The 17,323-nt window shown below is 40.6% G+C and overlaps 1 protein-coding gene across 22 annotated transcripts in view; it reads left to right on the top strand.

Moving 5' to 3' along the window:
• SOX6 (SRY-box transcription factor 6) overlaps positions 1 to 17,323 on the top strand; it is a 420,354-nt gene that overhangs the window by 187,559 nt on the left and 215,472 nt on the right. For 20 of the 22 annotated variants that reach the window (XM_060275933.1, XM_035120001.2, XM_035119983.2 and 17 more), the window contains one exon: positions 4,956 to 5,166. In XM_060275933.1, the coding sequence (XP_060131916.1) occupies positions 4,956 to 5,166 (211 nt within the window). The remainder of the gene's footprint in view (positions 1 to 4,955; positions 5,167 to 17,323) is intronic. The other 2 variants (XM_060275951.1, XM_035120058.2) reach the window with 1 other exon arrangement.

The following is a 17,323-nucleotide window of genomic DNA, read 5'->3' as shown; positions in this document are numbered from 1 at the left end:
TCATTACCAGCATCTCCTTGCCAAGAGCGCATAGGACCTTATGTGTGCTGATGCAGCTTCATGCCAAGGGCACAAGGGAGCTTAGGTATGCCTCTGGCAGCGTTGCAGCTGACATCCCATGAGGTACATAAAGGTAAAAGGTAAAGGGACCCCTGACCATTAGGTCCAGTCGTGACCGACTCTGGGGTTGTGATGCTCATCTTGTGTTATTGGCCAAGGGAGCCGGCGTACAGCTTCCAGGTCATGTGACCAGCATGACAAAGCCGCTCTTGGCGAACCAGAGCAGCACACGGAAACGCTGTATACCTTCCTGCTTGGAGCGGCCGGTACCTATTTATCTACTTGCACTTTGACATGCTTTCGAACTTCTAGGTTGGCAGGAGCTCACCCCCCAAAAAACTTTTTTATTATTAGGTTGCCCAGTCCTCACCGTTCCACTATATATGTTAATTGGTCAACAGTGTTCACAACAAAGATGTTTCATGCACAGATAACACAAATGGCTTTCTTACTACTGGAAAAGTTTATTATTATAAATGCAGTTTGGGAGGAAATTCAGGAAGGTAGCATATTTTGGAATCAATTGATTTTTAGAATTCACCTCAGTAAAAGAAAGAAAAGTTATACCTGATGAGGTTTTAATTTAATAATATTTATTTCTATCAAGCTTTCAGATTTTGGAATAGCCTAAATAGTACATTACCTAAATGTTAGGAGCCCTTTTTGTTACTATTAAATTGTGAAAAAACACTGAATATTTAATAGAAAGGAATGATTTCTCCCCTCCCCCAGCCACGAACAAGAAGTAATTGAAAAAATTGAACAGTGATTAAGGCTGTATAGTTTGGCTATGAGCAAATATCAAAACAAAGATTGAAATTCTTCAACACCATTAACTAGTATTAACTAGAAACCCCTTAATGTTTTGCTGCTGGGGAAATTCTTGCAGACCATGATTTTTAAGAACCTACCATTTTACATGGAAATCAGAGACAAAAATGCCTAGCATTCTACTGGAATGACCTCAATGGGTATTTCATAGAGCTAAACTGAATTTTCTTGAGTATCAGTTTTCAGACTTGCTTTTACATGGCGCAACTAAGGAAATTGCACAATTTTTTTCTGTCCTTTGAGTCCTGGACATGAATCACAGCTTAGTAGGTGCCATGTAAAAGCTCCCAAACACTGATTTTTAAAGTTCTGGGGGAACCAGGTGGTCACTGAAGTAGCTCACAGGGCAAAGGTCTAGGAAAGTCCTAAGCCTTGGCTGTGTAAGTTCTGAGATTGCTGACCTGACTGAGCTAAATCATACTTAAATTGCTGTGCATTCTTTCCTTGTGCCCTTTCCCTGGCCTGTGTGGCCACAAAGAGTACTTGGGGGTTGTCACTAGTCAGCCTGCAGTGGGGGGGGGAGGAGTTTGCAACATTTAAAGGGTTTCTGCCTAAGCCTTAGCTCAGGTTGTGTCCTGAGCCCACCAAGCCGAGGAAGGCAACCGACTGATGGTTAATTCTTTATTGACAAACACATGCACTTACAGCAACTTTTAATGTGCACTAGATACACACATGCACATGCTGCTATTGCCCACAGCTGGCCTTCACTATTCCACTCATCTGATGGAGTGTGTGCACGCAACCTGAGACATCTTCTGTCCAGAAGTTGTAGCTGCTCTTCCCTCTTCTTTCTCCTTCCTGCTTCTAGGAAATAGCAGGGCAGGGGTGGCTTCCGATTCGTCGCGCTGGTGAAGTTGGACGCAGGGACTTCGTGCTCTGAAGTCCCTGGCTTCGTGGAGGGGGGGGAAGTCCGCAGAGCGAGCGGACTCCCCGAAAAAACACCGGGTAGAGAGTCCCGGTGACATAGTGCCCAGCTGTTTGCTCCGAACACGAATCCTCTGCTGCCCGAGAGCTCAGTAGAGCAATCGAGAGCCAGCGGAGTGGAGTCGCGGGAGCCATTTTTGGGTTTCATCTTACCTCCTTGAAGTGAAGCTCCGAGTCCTCAGCCTGCAAGCGGCGGATTCTTCCAAGGCAATAAAAGGCAATAAAAGGCAATAAAAGAAGGCAATAAAAGACTTCTTCAAAGTAAGTCAAATCTCTATTCGGATCTTAAAAATTTTAAATTTGAAGATAGGAAGAGATTCTAAAGTAACGGAAGCCGATCTCTTCCAAATGGACAATCGGGAGGCGCATTAAATATTCCCAAGCCGAAAAGGGAAAACTTCTTTCAAGATTGCGGACCCGAGAGAAAGAAAGACTTTTCCAAACCTCCCCAGCCCCCCGGTGTCGTTGCCCCTTGAGGTTCAGCAGCAACAAGGGGGAGGACGTTTTGACAGCTGTCAAAAGCTGTCAAATTGTTAAAGGGCTAAGAAAGACGATTTTATTCCTGTGAATTGGAAAAATTGACTCAAAAGGTTTTAAAAGGATTTAAGCGGACTGTAAATTTGAAATCTGATGAGGTTAAAGACAAAGGATAAGAACAGCCAAGATGGAGCCGAAAACGTGGTAGAGAGGAATTTTCCAGTACCCTTCTGCCCTTATCTCTGGTCTGCCTGTGGTCAAGTGAACTATGAAAACAAAATTCTCTCGAGCTTTCCAGGAAGCTGTGCTGGGTTATCAACAAACATGGGAAGATATCTACAAGGAAAGGCAATGTTTCAATCCAACAGAAAAAGAGAATGAGGTGCAAGAGCAAGATTTAGAGGACAATTTTGATTATGAGATTGTGTGTGAGGAGCAACAATTTGAGGACAATTTGGAGACTGATTCAGACTATAAAAAATATGTGTTGGATGATGAAAAACAAAGATCAGAACAAAGAGATGAGGCCGACAAGGAGAAGCAAAGTGAAGAGAAGATTGATGGAAGTGAAAATCCTGGAGAGACTGAAATGTTGAATGGTGTTAGTGAAGGGAGGGAAAGGCAGAAAGAGGGAGGAGCAGAGGTCTGGAAGTGGATGTGGGAAAGAATTGGTGTGGGGTAAAAATTTTAGTTTAAGGTACTGTTTTTGGTCTATGAACAACGGTGTCGGAATCTTGGCCTGTTAAAGGATATGCTGATCCAATTGGGAGGAGGGACATTGGGGGGAGGGGGAAGGAGAGATTTTTATAGTTTAAGGTTAAGAGCTTTCTGGAGGGAGTAAAAAGAATGGCTGAGGAAATAGGCTTAGAGTTTGTTTTTGAATAATTTTGGTGATCAGGTGTTTGGGTGGAAAACTGCCTGTCTCCCCCTTCTTACTCTTGGTACCCAGTGGCAGGGGGTGCCTTGAGGGGAGAGGGAAGGGTGGAGGGAAACCCAGACACAAAAATGGAACCTTTTGACTGCTGGACTCCTCGGGCTACCCCAGTGGCAGGGGGGGGGCTCAGAGGGGGACAGCATGAAGAAGGAGGAGGATTGTGTTAATATTATAAGAATAAGATTCTGAATTGGATTAGAAAACCCGCCATAACTATGTAAAGAGGTTGGGAAATCCAGGAGGAGGAGAGTCGTGGAAGCCATTAATATTTTTCCTTTTTCCTTTTTTTTCCTTCCCTTTTTTCCCCTTTTCATATTTTTGCTTTTTTTCTTTTTTTTTATCTCCTTTTTTCTTTGTTTTTCTTTTTTCCAGTACAGTGAAGAAATAGCTGGGGGATAAGCCAATCCCCAGAGATCCTCCGCCTTTGTCCTCTCAGTGGCAGGGGGGGGATGAGGGGGGAGGAAGGAGGGGGGAGGTCAAACCCAGCTTAAAATGGACCCCTTTGTTCCCCAATACCCATGGGGCTCACTGGTGGCAGAGATGGGCTTGTGGGTGGAGGGAAAATGAAGGGACAGAGTTTATGTTGTATACTTTGTATGTGTTTTCTTTTTCTAAAATTAAAAAAAATTATTTAGAAAAAAAAAATAGCAGGGCAGGGGTTGGTGGGGATTCGACTGGCTTGCCCCTCACCTGAATAGCCTCTTCCTGTGCTTCTGAACCATCCTGTGCCCCTACTTCTGTCTCTGACTGCCCCAACCCTTCATCTCACCCGCCTTCCTGGCTTTTGCCTTGTAGGTGTTACCAAACCCCATAAATTACTGACCCCCTCTCCGGCCTACTTTCCTATGCACACACTCCTCAGAGTCCTGCCTGTCCCTGTCAGTTAGTCAGACAGCTTCCTTTTGTTGGTCAGTCAGGTTATATCACATCTTTGTTGGCAGGCTCACCTGGCACCTTCATTATATATCTTTAGGTGCCAAGCAAAAATGTTTCCCAATAACCAGGCCTTTGGCTGATTAACATTCTATGTCCTTTAAATGTTATTGGGGTGGGGGTTATTGGTTTGTTTTCATTATGTATTTTGGTTTCTCATTTTGTATTTTTATGTTGTGAATAGGGTTGCCAGACTCAATAGAGGACAGGACTTCTGTGCCTTTAATTGCCCTGCTCTCTTTTGAGTCTGGAAACCTTAAAGAGAAACCAGCAGACCCTTTGCTTGGAAATGAAACAAAGGGTCTGCTGGTTTCTCTTTAAGGTTTCCAGACTCAAAAGAGAGCAGGGCAATTAAAGGCACAGAAGCCCTGTTCTCTATTGAGTCTGGCAACCCTAGTTGTGAACCACCCTATGATCTTCAGATGAAGGTTGGTATACAAATTCAATAAAATAAATAAATAAATAACTTTCCTGAACTGTTTTGTATGGGTTCCCTAGTTTCCCAGAGTCTTCGTGTACAGCTTTTTGGAGTCATGGCACACTTTCTTCTAGCAGTCTAGATTTATAAGTAGGTATGTAAGAAATCTTGAGGAAGCACCAAAGAAAGAAAAGAAAACCTTACTGAAAAATGGAGGTGTCTGGGGTTTCAGTAGCAAAAGCAAAAAAAAAACTAATGACTGTTTTGGCTTAGCTCAGGTTTTTTTAAATGTTCAGTTACTGTTATGTAATAACAGATATTTCTGAGATTGTGGGGCTTCATTTATTCTTGCATTATTGTCTTGTTTCTTTACAGGAGTCAGACAGTAATAAGTTATGTTCCTTATATTCCTTCCGAAATACTTCTACCTCACCACATAAGCCCGAAGAAGGAGGTCGTGACCGCAGCGAGCTAATGACCAGTGTTAATTTCGGAACTCCAGAACGCCGCAAAGGAAGCCTTGCCGATGTGGTGGACACACTGAAGCAGAAGAAACTTGAGGAAATGACCAGAACTGAACAGGAGGGTATGTACAGACATAACATATTTTGATTTCCTTCTCTTTAGTTGATTTCAGCCCTTAAGGCTATACAGTCATACCTCATGATACGTCTGCTTCATGTTGCATCTTTTCAGGTTATGGACGTGCCGAACCCAGAAGTTCCGGAACGGGTTACTTCCAGATTCGGTGTGTCTGTAACCTGCGCACATGCGCAGAAGCGCTAAATCATGCTTTGTGCATGCGCAGAAGTGCCACATTGTGTCACACGCATGCACAGATGTGGCGCTTCATGTTGCGGCCTTTTCATGTTGCGAACGGGCCGCCGGAACAGATCCTGTTCACAACATGAGGTACCACTGTAATTGGTAAGGTGGATTTATACCTAAGACTTTAGTTCATCCATGTTTACAGGTCTACTGCTAAACTTCATATGGAATGTTTGTATTCACCCATAGACAACACACACACACATACACTGCTCATAGTGTGAAATAATACATGAAATTATTTATAAATTTGTTTTGTACAATGTAATTAATTAGACTAGATTTTGTTTGAGAATTCTGTAACATGGTATAAATGGTATGGTGGTACAGTACTTGTACAATACCTTCTTTTTATGATACTAGGTTTCATCTAGTAAGTAAGTGGATCTCAATTTATTTGCCATTCTGTGTTTAGCACTTTCAGGAAATTCTGATGCATGGCCAAAGTTGACAGGGTTTGGAAAAAGGAAAGATATTGCCTCTGACAATTCCCCTTCTCCCATTTGGGGATATGAGTTTCTTTGGTATATGAGATCTGCTTTTAAAATGGCACCAAGAGCCTCTTAAATTATGTTTCCATAAATTCAAAATGCTCTTGAATGAGGCTGCCCTTTCGAAATGTTTGGTAGCTAGGTAGATAGCTTCCAACAGAGCCTTTGCATATTTATGCCACAATCCCAGTGCAGTGTTTTATATGCTTTTGTCTCGTTGGTTCAAGTAAGATTTAAGCATATGCAATTTGATGAAATTAATTCTGTGGCTTCCCTGTGTTTCAAAGGCCAATTTGTGGTTCAACTGTGGGGCCTTGGAAGAAGAAGAAACAGTACCCTACTTAAGTGTAAACAGATATCTGGGTCTCCACTACATCTACTTACATATTACACTGGAGCAAAATGTTTTTTTGTGCTGAATTGGAAATTATTGCATGCAATCTATTTCAGATATAAATATATTTGTTAGAATTTTCCTCGGGATTAGTTTAGCGTGACAGAGTTTGAGATATGCCAGCCTTGCCAGATGTTAGCGCAGACCTCTTCAATCGGGTGCCCTCCAAATGTTTTGAGCTACAATTCCAATCAGCCCCAGCCAGCAGAGCCATGCAGAGTAGGGCTGATGTGAATTGTTGTCCAAAGCTTCTGGAGGGCAGCAGATTAGGGAAGGCTCAAAATTCAGATACCGGTAGTAGGCTCAGGCCCATGCAGGGAAAGGAAAATGGGAGAAATCCAAAACGTCAAGGTTAAGCTCTAACACTGTATTTATAAATGGAGAAAAAGCTATATGTAGAAGTAGCTCCATGACAGATTCTACATCCATTTCTTGGCTTGGTTTCTATATGACAAATGCAAAGTTAAATATGTTCTGTATAGGTGTCTTAAGCATCACTACAGTGATACAATGTCCCAGATTTTTCACAGCCATCTGTCTTCAAACTTAGAGGTTTGAAGTTCTCCCCCCCCCCCTCAAAATAAATTGTTGGCTTCAGTTGGATGGCTAGACTAGTTGGATGGAATCTATTTTAATTTTAATTTTGTTCTGTCTCACTTTTTACAGAGGTTTTTTAAAAAAATGTTGTTGATCACATTGTAAGGTTGCTAATACTTGTTTCAAGAGTATTTTGGATGTTCTGTTGTATAGCAGTGTGCATGCAAAGATCTGCAAGACCTGTGTTTCATGGGCAAGCTTTATTTCACCTCCCTATTTTTTATTTTATTTTTAAATGAGCAGAATTACATTCATAGGAAATGTAGTTCCCTGCCAGAGGAAAGGGAATGTGGTTTTTTTTTGCTCCTTCCCCTTGCAGACCCCTCTACCTCTTGAAAAGCTACTGTGGAGGGTTGGTGAACCCTCTACGATGGCATGAGAGGTGGACCCATCTCTCCCCCCCCCCCAGTGTGTGAATCAGTGGAAATTGTCGCTTCCCTCCTTCGAGTATTGAGTCTCTGCTGGATCTCAGCCCATTCTGCAGACAGAAGGACCCTTTCCATTCATGGAAGGGCAAGTTTGGATTCAAACCATTGTATTTATGTTGAGTTATTTTACACTTTTGGCCGTTTCAGTAATGTATCATGTTTTCTTCAAAAACTAAAATGAACAAGTTCTTAAAACTTTTGTTGTTGTTGCAAATAATGTTGTACATGAATTCAGGTCTTGCAATCCATATTATATACTTTGTTACAAATAAATACTTTATTCTTGGCTGTGATAGTTGCCAGTCAAATCAGAGAAAATGTCCAGATGAAGTGAATGGGTCACATCTTTTGGAAATGAATTTCTTTGATCCCTACATATTTGAACCTGTGGAACAGGAGTGGCAAACATGCATTCTTTAGTTGGTTTGCTGGTGGGTTTCTGCAAATAAAATTAAACTGACATATTTCCCCCACATTTTGGGATATAACTTTCAGAGTAGCACATTGTGGAATAAGTGCTGGAAATTAAAGCTGTAGCTTGCCATCTTCTAGATCAGGCATAGGCAACCTTGGCTCTCCAGATGTTTTGGAGCTACAGCTCCCATGATCCCTGATCACTGGCCCTGTTAGCTAGGGATCATGGCAGTTGTAGTTCCAAAACATTTGGAGAGCCAAGGTTGTCTATGCTTGTTCTAGTTCATAAAATGATATGCAAATGAGGCCAATTATTGCAACTAGCATATGCAAATTAGCTGTGACCTTCTGTCTTATATTTCTGAAGTGGCTTTCACTGCTGAGATAGTTGTCCACCCCTAGATCAATACAGCCTTCTGATCATCATTTACCTTTAATAAACATATTGGCCGTCATCCTGTGGAAAAGCTTCTATGCGTAGCAACGTGCTTCGCACAGGTGTATCTTTTACATCATTAGCTATCTTATATCATCTTATATCTTATATCTTATATCTTATATCATTCTTACTGCATTTAGGGTTTGGTGCCTTACTTACTACAACTGGCAGTTCTGAACCAGTGAATGCACATTTAAATACTTTAACATGTCTAAGTAAATCTATTTAATCAGAGTCCTTTGGCTTCTGGAAATAAGTTGTCTAATCAGAATTTCACTTGAGCAGCTGTGACTGAGGAGGTCAACAGGCCCTGCCTAAGAGAATATGGCCCAGCTGGTTAAATCTGGTTGTTGTAGTGATTTAAATGGTCAAGTGCTGCTTGTAATCCAGGACCGTCTGTCTGTAAAAGGAACATTGAGTACTTCAGCATAATGTACAGCTGTTTTAATCTGTCCTTAATAATAGCACTTCAGCCAGTATCATGCCCAACTCTGTCACCAAACCAGTGGAAACCATTAGAATAATATATAGAAAGCTGTACATTCCCTCCAGTTGTTGGAGCATAGCTCCCCATTCGTTTCCACCCAATTATTGGCTGCCTGAAGCCTAAACTGGTTTTCATTTGACAGCATGGGTATTGTGGCCAAACTACAGGCATTCTAGACTCTATCAAAATACTTGATTAGGTGCCAATACACCTGGGTTTGGGATACACCACCACCCACACGTTGGTAGTAAACTCTGATATCCAGTGTTGCATATTCCTTTCATCTGTGTCTTTTTTCATTTCCTTTATGCCCTTCGAGCCCCCTTGCTTGACCTTTTCCCCACTTGCCAAAAGCAATGGGGAAATATTCTTTTAAGGGTCTTTATATTCTGATCAAGGTACAGTTCATATATTTAGCAGAAGGAACTACTTGTTTGTTTTCCTGGGGGTTTTACTTTGAAAGACCAGCGAGGTCTGCAAACTCAACAAATTTGTGGCCCTGCACTGAGATACTCAGATAAAGTTGCCTTGTTACAACTGGGCCAGGAATAATTTGCTACTCTGATAACAGTTGACCCATAGAAAGGACTATTCACTGAAGTTGCTGCCTGGCAGGTAGATTTCTCTGTACTGAGATTATCAATTGCCATGCAAAAGGCATTTAACCCATTCTGGTGATTAATTCATGGAGAGCAAGCTTTCTAAACTACCCCTTTGTAACTTGACTCTGTATTTAGTTGCTGATGGTAACTTCATAACTTGCCCCATAGGAACCTCTGGCACTGCTTCAGAATTGGACAGAAGCCTCCATACGGCTTAAGAGACAAAAGATTACACAACCTCCACTGTTGAGGAGACAGGTAGTTTCTCCATGTTAATACCCCTCAGTCATGTAGCTTCTGCAACAATGGGACCAGGCTCATCAAAATCCCACATAAGATAACTTTACCTTTTCAAGGAACATTAAATATTAATTTTGAATTTAATTGTATTTTTGTTGTTTCTTTTATTTCTTATAATGTATTTTTTGTATTCTACGAAATGCAAGTTGAAATATAATATAAGAAATAAAAGCAATAAAAATACAATTAAAAATCATACAGCATTTAGCAGAGTGCATTACAATTGCTTGAAACAGGAAGAAAAACCATTAATTGGTCCAAGGCCATCAGCAATTTTCAAGTGTTCCATGGAAAACAAGTTTAGCAACCATTGGCCTAAATATAAAATTTTATGCATGCTTTCTGATGCTGTTTTCACATTTTTAAAAGAAAAAAGCCATATTGGCTTTGTAAATTAAGGTATAGGTTCATACTAATTATTTTATCATTCATCCCAAATCCTTACAAGTAATAGCTAGCAACTGACTTGTCTGTAGCCAGAAGGGTAGATTTCTTTTCCAAGTCTCAGTACAATGCTTGCAATGTGGAACGGTAGGCTGGTTAGTCATTTGGTACACTGGAAACTCAACTGCACATTAATGCTAAATCCCAACACCCAATTACTCAGGGCCCACATTCATAGTTCACTTTCTCCCTTGATTCTGCATTAAGAGCACAATACCATATTTCAACAAAGCTTTTTATAAACAGGTTCTCACTCCAGTTTCCGTGTTGAAGGCCATCATTCAGTATAACACAATAAACATATAGCAGCAATTCTTTTCTATAGCTTACACATAACATAGTTGAAAGGATAAACTAGTTTAAATATATAAATACATCTGTAGGGATCTTTCCTCTATTGTGGTAATTCTGCTGTTGTGGTCAAATGAAGGTCTGCCGTATGATATTGGTTACAGACATTCTCTGTCATTTTAGCCCTTTCTAATATCAGGCTGAACTTCAAAGAAGACTGGCATAGATTTCCATAATGTTATTTATTTTAGAATATTTCTGTTTGTTTTAGTCTTTATAATGTTGTAACATTTTACTCAGTGTTGCTTAGGTGGAAAAAAAGTGCTTGGAAGTTTTTAAATTCCTGTGCTTATCCATCACATTTACTCATTTTTGCTGCTGGTGGACTGTTAACATGACACACACTGCTCAAGGAACTTGGAAGCACTGTAGAGCTTTATACAAAGTGCGAGTCTGTTGCAGGAGATTTTATCTTTTGGATGAGACAAAGCCGGCTAGCACTGACAAGCACTAAAAATGCCCTTGAACTTTTCTGAAGAGAAGCATCTAGGTTTAATTCCAGTTGTACAGTTACATCCTGTCCATCTCCTCCACATCCCCACCCACATAGTTTCCATTAACGAAAGCACCATTCCTCTGTCTTAGAGAGGTTAGTATTCATATCTCAGTGATTTCCCTTTCAGTATCCATTATTCTCTAGATTGCGAAGATAAGCTTTAATCGTTGCAAAGCGTTTTTCAAGCTATACAGCAATTGCAAGTGATGCTAACCCACATTTATTTGGGTCTGGGATTGATATTGTTTTCTGCTGTATCCTTACGTCTGCTTTGAAAATGAATTCTAAGCTTTAATAGAAGGGACCACATGGAGAACTGACCCACAACTCTCATAGTGTGAGGACTTATATTGTCATAGCTAGACTTAAAACGATTTCCTGCCCTAGCTATGCATCTCTCTTCAAGGGATCTGTTGCATAAGTGCCACTTTCTGATCATTAGTGCAACATATTACATGAGGTGAGTTTGCAATGAAAGGAATTTATGTTCCATACTGAGTTAATAAAATATAGGAGACTATTTCAATTTTATGGGGATGGCAAAAGAGAAAATGAACACCTCATTGCAATCAGTTTTGACAGTATAGGAAACAATATTTTGATGAGACAATCCATTACCAGTGAATATTAAAGTATGTGCTGTGGTTGGGTCTAGAATCTACAAATTAATCTTGTACTCCCTCCTATGACTTTTAGCTTTTAATAAAAAGAAAATGTTTTAAGAAACTAGTCTGTGTGTGGATTAGCTGTATGTATGTTGACCTTACGTAAGTCAATCTTCAATTTGTTTAGGTGAATAACCTCTGGTTTCTTTGGTGATGAACTTTGGTTTTAGTTAGTCTTATTTGCTCTGCCATTCCTGCTGTTTTGCAACAGCGCCTAAAAGTGCTTTAAGTGCTTGTGACCGTGGTAATGAATGAAAATGTCTTTTGAGCACTGGGAGGATTGCATTAGACTGAATAGTCACCTTACTTGTAAAAGCACTATTAGAGAGGGGCAGCTGTAAGTAAGGATAACGATTTGTGTCCACTGCTTATTTACGGAAAATTGTAAATGTATTATTTATTGAGAGCTCTCCAGACAGTGCTTGTCAGAATAAAAATGTCAACTCTAAGCAAAATGTTATGATAATACTAAAAATGCTATGTATGCACTTTGGAAATATAGCTAATTAGATCAGCTTTTTTTTAAAAGGAAAAGACAGTAAAAATGGTCAGCGTTGCTACATATTTTAAATGCTAATATAGTTCTTGTTTTCAGTAGGCTATGTGGCTTTTGATACCTTTCTCATTACTTACAAAATAATAATTTTGACACCTTTATTTTTCTGTCAAATGAAATTAAAGATAAATTCACTCTCTGTGTGACTACATGTAAGATCTGACCTGCTCAGTTGGTAAGGAAGCATGGAAGTATGGACAGAAAGTGTGTAAATAAAATAGCTGCTACTTTGCTCTGTTTTAGGCTGAAGCTGCCAGATGACAATTCTGAAAGCAATGCTGGCAGGCAGAGCAGGAAACACAGAGAAGTATGTTCCTCCCTACTGTCAAGAGTATGAAGCCATTTAGATTAACCATCATTTTTGAGATTAACTTCAGCAAAATGAATGAAAGGAATAAACTCTACTCCAATGTTCCATTGACTTATTTTAATGCTACTGTATTTATAAATATTTTTGATGAGGTCATTTGTACATATTACTCATGTTTTCAATATTCAGAAAGTGGCTATTTCAAGTATATCAAATAATGAATACAGTGAATGCCGCATTATAAATGCTAAATAATAGATATTCAGCTAAGGTCTCCTCAGAGTATACCTGTTTAATGAACATGACTAAGTTGGGTCCATTAATTTCAGTGGGTCTACTCAGAGTAAAACTTGGTTGAATTCCACCCATTGTCTTCTCCAGCATTTCAAATCAAACCCTGGTACCAGATCTGGGAAATCCAGCCTACATTATACTAGAGATATGTGCTTGGACATCTGATGGCAGTTCATCAGCTAAACTGAGTACACAAAAGGACATAATTGATGAGAACAAGATTTTATCTCCTTTTGTTCAAATTCCAGACCTAGGAAAAACCATCAGAACAAATCACAGAATTACATCTGAAACGGTAAAAACAAAATACTGGATTTGTAGATTAGAACCAACCCACAAAATGTTACAAGCACAACCATCCTCACCTGCCCATGTGGCGCAGTACAACTTGATTGTCAGGCTGTCAAGCAGTTCTCCTTGAAGCAATTGTTGTTTTCCCTAGGTAACTAGATAACTACAGCGTTGATTCAATCTATAAGTATGTATGTGTGTGTATACGTGGTGTCCCCCCCCCCCCCCATATATCTATATTTTGTTGTTGGCATCCTTCTGTCTCGAGAGACAATGGAGTATGCCTCAAGGGTAAAATCAAGCCTGGAGAATCACAGTGCCTGCTGTGGTTGCAGAGACGGTGACTTTTAACTGCTGCCTCCCGCATTGCTTTTGCTGCGTTAGCAGCACTGAAGTGTGTGTGTGTGTGTGTGTGTGTGTGTGTGTGTGTGTGTGTGTGGTTTGCTAGCACAACTTCTGTTGAGCTGTACATTATTTGAACATCATTCATGCTGCACTGCATTAAGCTAAGTTTACAGGTGTATGCAGTGACAGCAAAACAGCAAAGGAAAGGAGTTAGGTATCTCAGGATTTCCATGTCTGCAGTGTGATTCTGCCTATGCACTACTAGGAATTCAGGAATTGTCTAAACATTGCTAGACAAACCAGTCTTGAACTTGACTGTGACTGATATTTACCATACTATATACTATAGTATAGTATATAAACTGTCAAGTTGAATTATAACATTGTGCTGTGCATTCTTACAAATGTTTGTTTTTAATCTATTAATAGATTTCTACGTTGGGCATGGGAGCTCAATGCAGCCACAAGTCAGCCACATCTCCTAAATAAATATCATATTTTATCCCTGCACTATTTAAAAAAATAAAATAAAATAATGAAAGTTAATATTTGTTTACAAGGACACACCCAGATTCTAGATCAGGCACCCTCAAACTTCGGCCCTCCAGATGTTTTGGACTACAATTCCCATCTTCCCTGACCACTGGTCCTGTTAGCTAGGGATCATGGGAGTTGTAGGCCAAAACATCTGTAGGGCTGCAGTCTGGGGGTGCCTGGTCTAGATTCTCTGCTTAACCGCCTAACAATGGTTTTAGAGATCTGGAGTAGTCTGTGGGTTTTTTTTTACCTTTCCCCTATTCTTTCTGATATGGAAATCCTTGCTGCTATTTAGTTTTAGAGCTAACATTGATAAGCAGGGGAGAACTGGGAAATTGCATTACAATAAAAGCCATACAAAACTCAATAGACTTATTATATCCACTGCCATAAATTGTAGGAATGGGCACCAACTTGGGGGCTTTAAAAGGAGCTTAGACTGATTCATGGATAATAAAGTTATCAATGACTATTGGATCTGATGGGTGTGTGTCACCTCCATTATTAGAGACAGTATGCCCCTGGAAACCTGTTACTGGAGAAGCACAAGTGGGGAGTGTGCTGTTACGTTCATGATCTGCTTCTGACCTTCTGATAGGCATATGGTTGGCCACTGTGAGAACAAGATGGTGAACTAGATGGGCCTTTGGCCTTATCCAGCAGGACTTTTATCTGCAGTGGCATTGTCGTAATTTACCCAGATGGCAGGTTGCAAACTTGTTTCTAACCAAGGTTGTTAAATGTGGCTTAGTAATAACTATGGTTGATGTAATGTTAACCATAGTAAACTTCGAAATGGAAAGGGATGTCAGTTTGACTGCTGTGTACTAGCGAAGGATAGGTAAAGGTAAAGGGACCCCTGACCGTTGGGTCCAGTCGCGGACGACTTTGGGGTTGCAGCGCTCATCTCACTTTACTGGCCGAGGGAGCCGGCGTACAGCTTCCAGATCATGTGGCCAGCATGACGAAGCCGCTTCTGGCGAACCAGAGCAGCACATGGAAATGCCGTTTACCTTCCCGCTATAGCGGTACCTATTTATCTACTTGCACTTTGATGTGCTTTCGAACTGCTAGGTTGGCAGGAGCTGGGACCGAGCAACGGGAACTCACCCCGTTGCAGGGATTCGAACTGCCGACCTTCTGATCGGCAAGCCTTAGGCTCTGTGAGGAGGAGAAATACATGGGTCTGTGAAGCGCCTCCATTGTTCACAGTTAGATCAAGCATGATTTGTCTGTTCTGAGCCAGAGAATCCCAATTCATGGTGGTAATTGTATGCACAAATATTTATATCCTTGTTTTGTTTTTCTAAGGATGAGGACGGTATATGTGTTTGAGGTGTTATCATCCTTAGGGCAATTCCTTTTGTGCCTGGCACAAGGTGGAAGCTTCAGAGCAGTGAGACTTTGGCTTCTTGGCCTGTGATGCTTTAAGAAATCCTGAATGTCAGCCACTTAGGAGGTAGCAAGGATGAACTATGCCAGAAATTTCAATCGGAATCAGGTCTGGAACAATGTCCTGCTGTTCATTTAGCTTTTAGGCTGCTGGTTTTTTGTGTTTTTTTGCTTTTTTTGTTTTAATCCTCTTCTTCTGTAGTTAACATGTCCCTTCTCAAGATTTCAAAATTTTCTGAACTGCTCTATTTTTATCTGCTGGGTTTTTTCAGTATATAGCTTGTTTTAATTGTGTAATCTTTCCTGGATTCAAATTCAGTGAAAGGTAGTATATAAATAAATATGCATCTCATTTTAATAAGCTTTACAGAGTGCCTTTTCCTACTTGGATCCATGGTTATAACTGTGGTAAATTATATTGCTGGTTTGCTTTTTTCATAATTAGTGGTGTCTTTTGTCTTTCCACCTCCATGCTTAATATGTACCATCTCGCCTATGAGCCACAAACACACAATAGTTTTGGTACAAGTGCACGGCTGAATGGAGAAGCAGTAGTGGGGAGTGGCAAAACTACACATGTATCTTGCATGGGAGGTGAAGGAGGTTTATTTGAATTCCAGGTACCTGTGGAGGGCTTGGAGGCTATAGGTTGCGAATTATTTAAGATGCAGAAGAGAAAGTAGGCAGTGCTTAAAGCATACTATGCTGCTAGGAATGTAGGTACACTGAGAATCTGATGGAATGAGTGGAAGGCAGTCATGTTAACTGCTAAAAAAATAACTAGCCTTGACTATTAGCTAGAGACTAGCCTTGACTATTAGCTGGGGCAGCCTGCCTTTCCTCCAGTACAAAGTCTAGCTTACAGCTGAGTCCTTGGTACTAATATCCACTCTATCTCTGATATCAATTGTTAAATGGATACACTTGCAAGTTCCAAACCCAAGTGTGTTGTCTTCCATTGCAGGCAATGATGGTTCTTGGGTTGTTGGTACTTCCTGCCTGCAGTCTCAAAAATCGCTGACCTTGGAGTACAAGGTTGGATGCTGGATCTCATCTTCTGAGGAGTTCTGGAATATGTTGCCCTTGAATCCTGTTGTAGTTAGGATTAAAGATCTGCCCTTGTGTAACAGGAGACAAATGCTGCAGCTGCTACTTCTTTGGAGATAAGGTCCAGTGAAAGGGCACCAGCTGTGTCCTTGTGCCATGGTCAGAACTCTTACTCAGGATTCCATAAGCACCTATGTGTGCGCTCTGAAAACTGGAAGCAAGCTCCTTTGCAAATTTGCAGTCAGCTATGAATGATTAAATGAAATCCAAATAGCAACAGTAGCATATACTTATTAGAATATGCAAAAATGATCTCTGGTTACAGTGTGGCATGCTGGGGTGGAGGAGCAATGGCTAATTTCCCCCTTTGAAACTACAAATGCTAGCAGTTACTTGGATTTGCCTCTAGTGCTAATTGCAGCACATTGGTCCCTTTTAAGTAGCCATTGCTTCATTGCCTCAGCATACCATGCTGCAACCTGAGATCTTTTTGCACTAGGCATAATCTAACTTAATTAAGTCTGCATAACACCTCCTCCATTCCATTTTTAAGACTCTTACAAGCTGCAGACTAGGGCTTTTCATCATATCCAGCAATATACTACTTTGTTCACTCATTTTATTCTTTTGCATAACTTTCAGCCCGAAGAAGCATTCTGCTGAACTTGAAAGCTTGCTTGCTGCTTTGGCACTATTTAGCTGATACCAATGAAAGGATTATTCTACTCTGGGCTTTTGAGACTTGGGATATGTAACATTTTAGTGTGTTAGTTGGTTGCCTAATAGCTGTATTTTTCATTAAACTGGTTGCTAATCTTGGTGCTTGCTAGGCATAGAGGGTCTAGCAAGTACCTGGATGGGAGATTGCCTTGAAGGATATAGCTACAGCAATGGATCCTGGGTAAGAATCTGACTTTTAAAGCAGATCATGAAGGTTCAACAAGATTAGCCACTAGGGGTGGCACATCTCATTTTGCTGCCCTGCCACTGTGCCCCCTTACCTGTGTTGTGTGGTGGTACCTGCGAAGCAACAAC

Source organism: Zootoca vivipara, chromosome 1, assembly GCF_963506605.1.
Source record: "Zootoca vivipara chromosome 1, rZooViv1.1, whole genome shotgun sequence".
NCBI lineage: Eukaryota > Metazoa > Chordata > Lepidosauria > Squamata > Lacertidae > Zootoca > Zootoca vivipara.
This window is presented reverse-complemented; position numbering and strand designations above follow the sequence as displayed.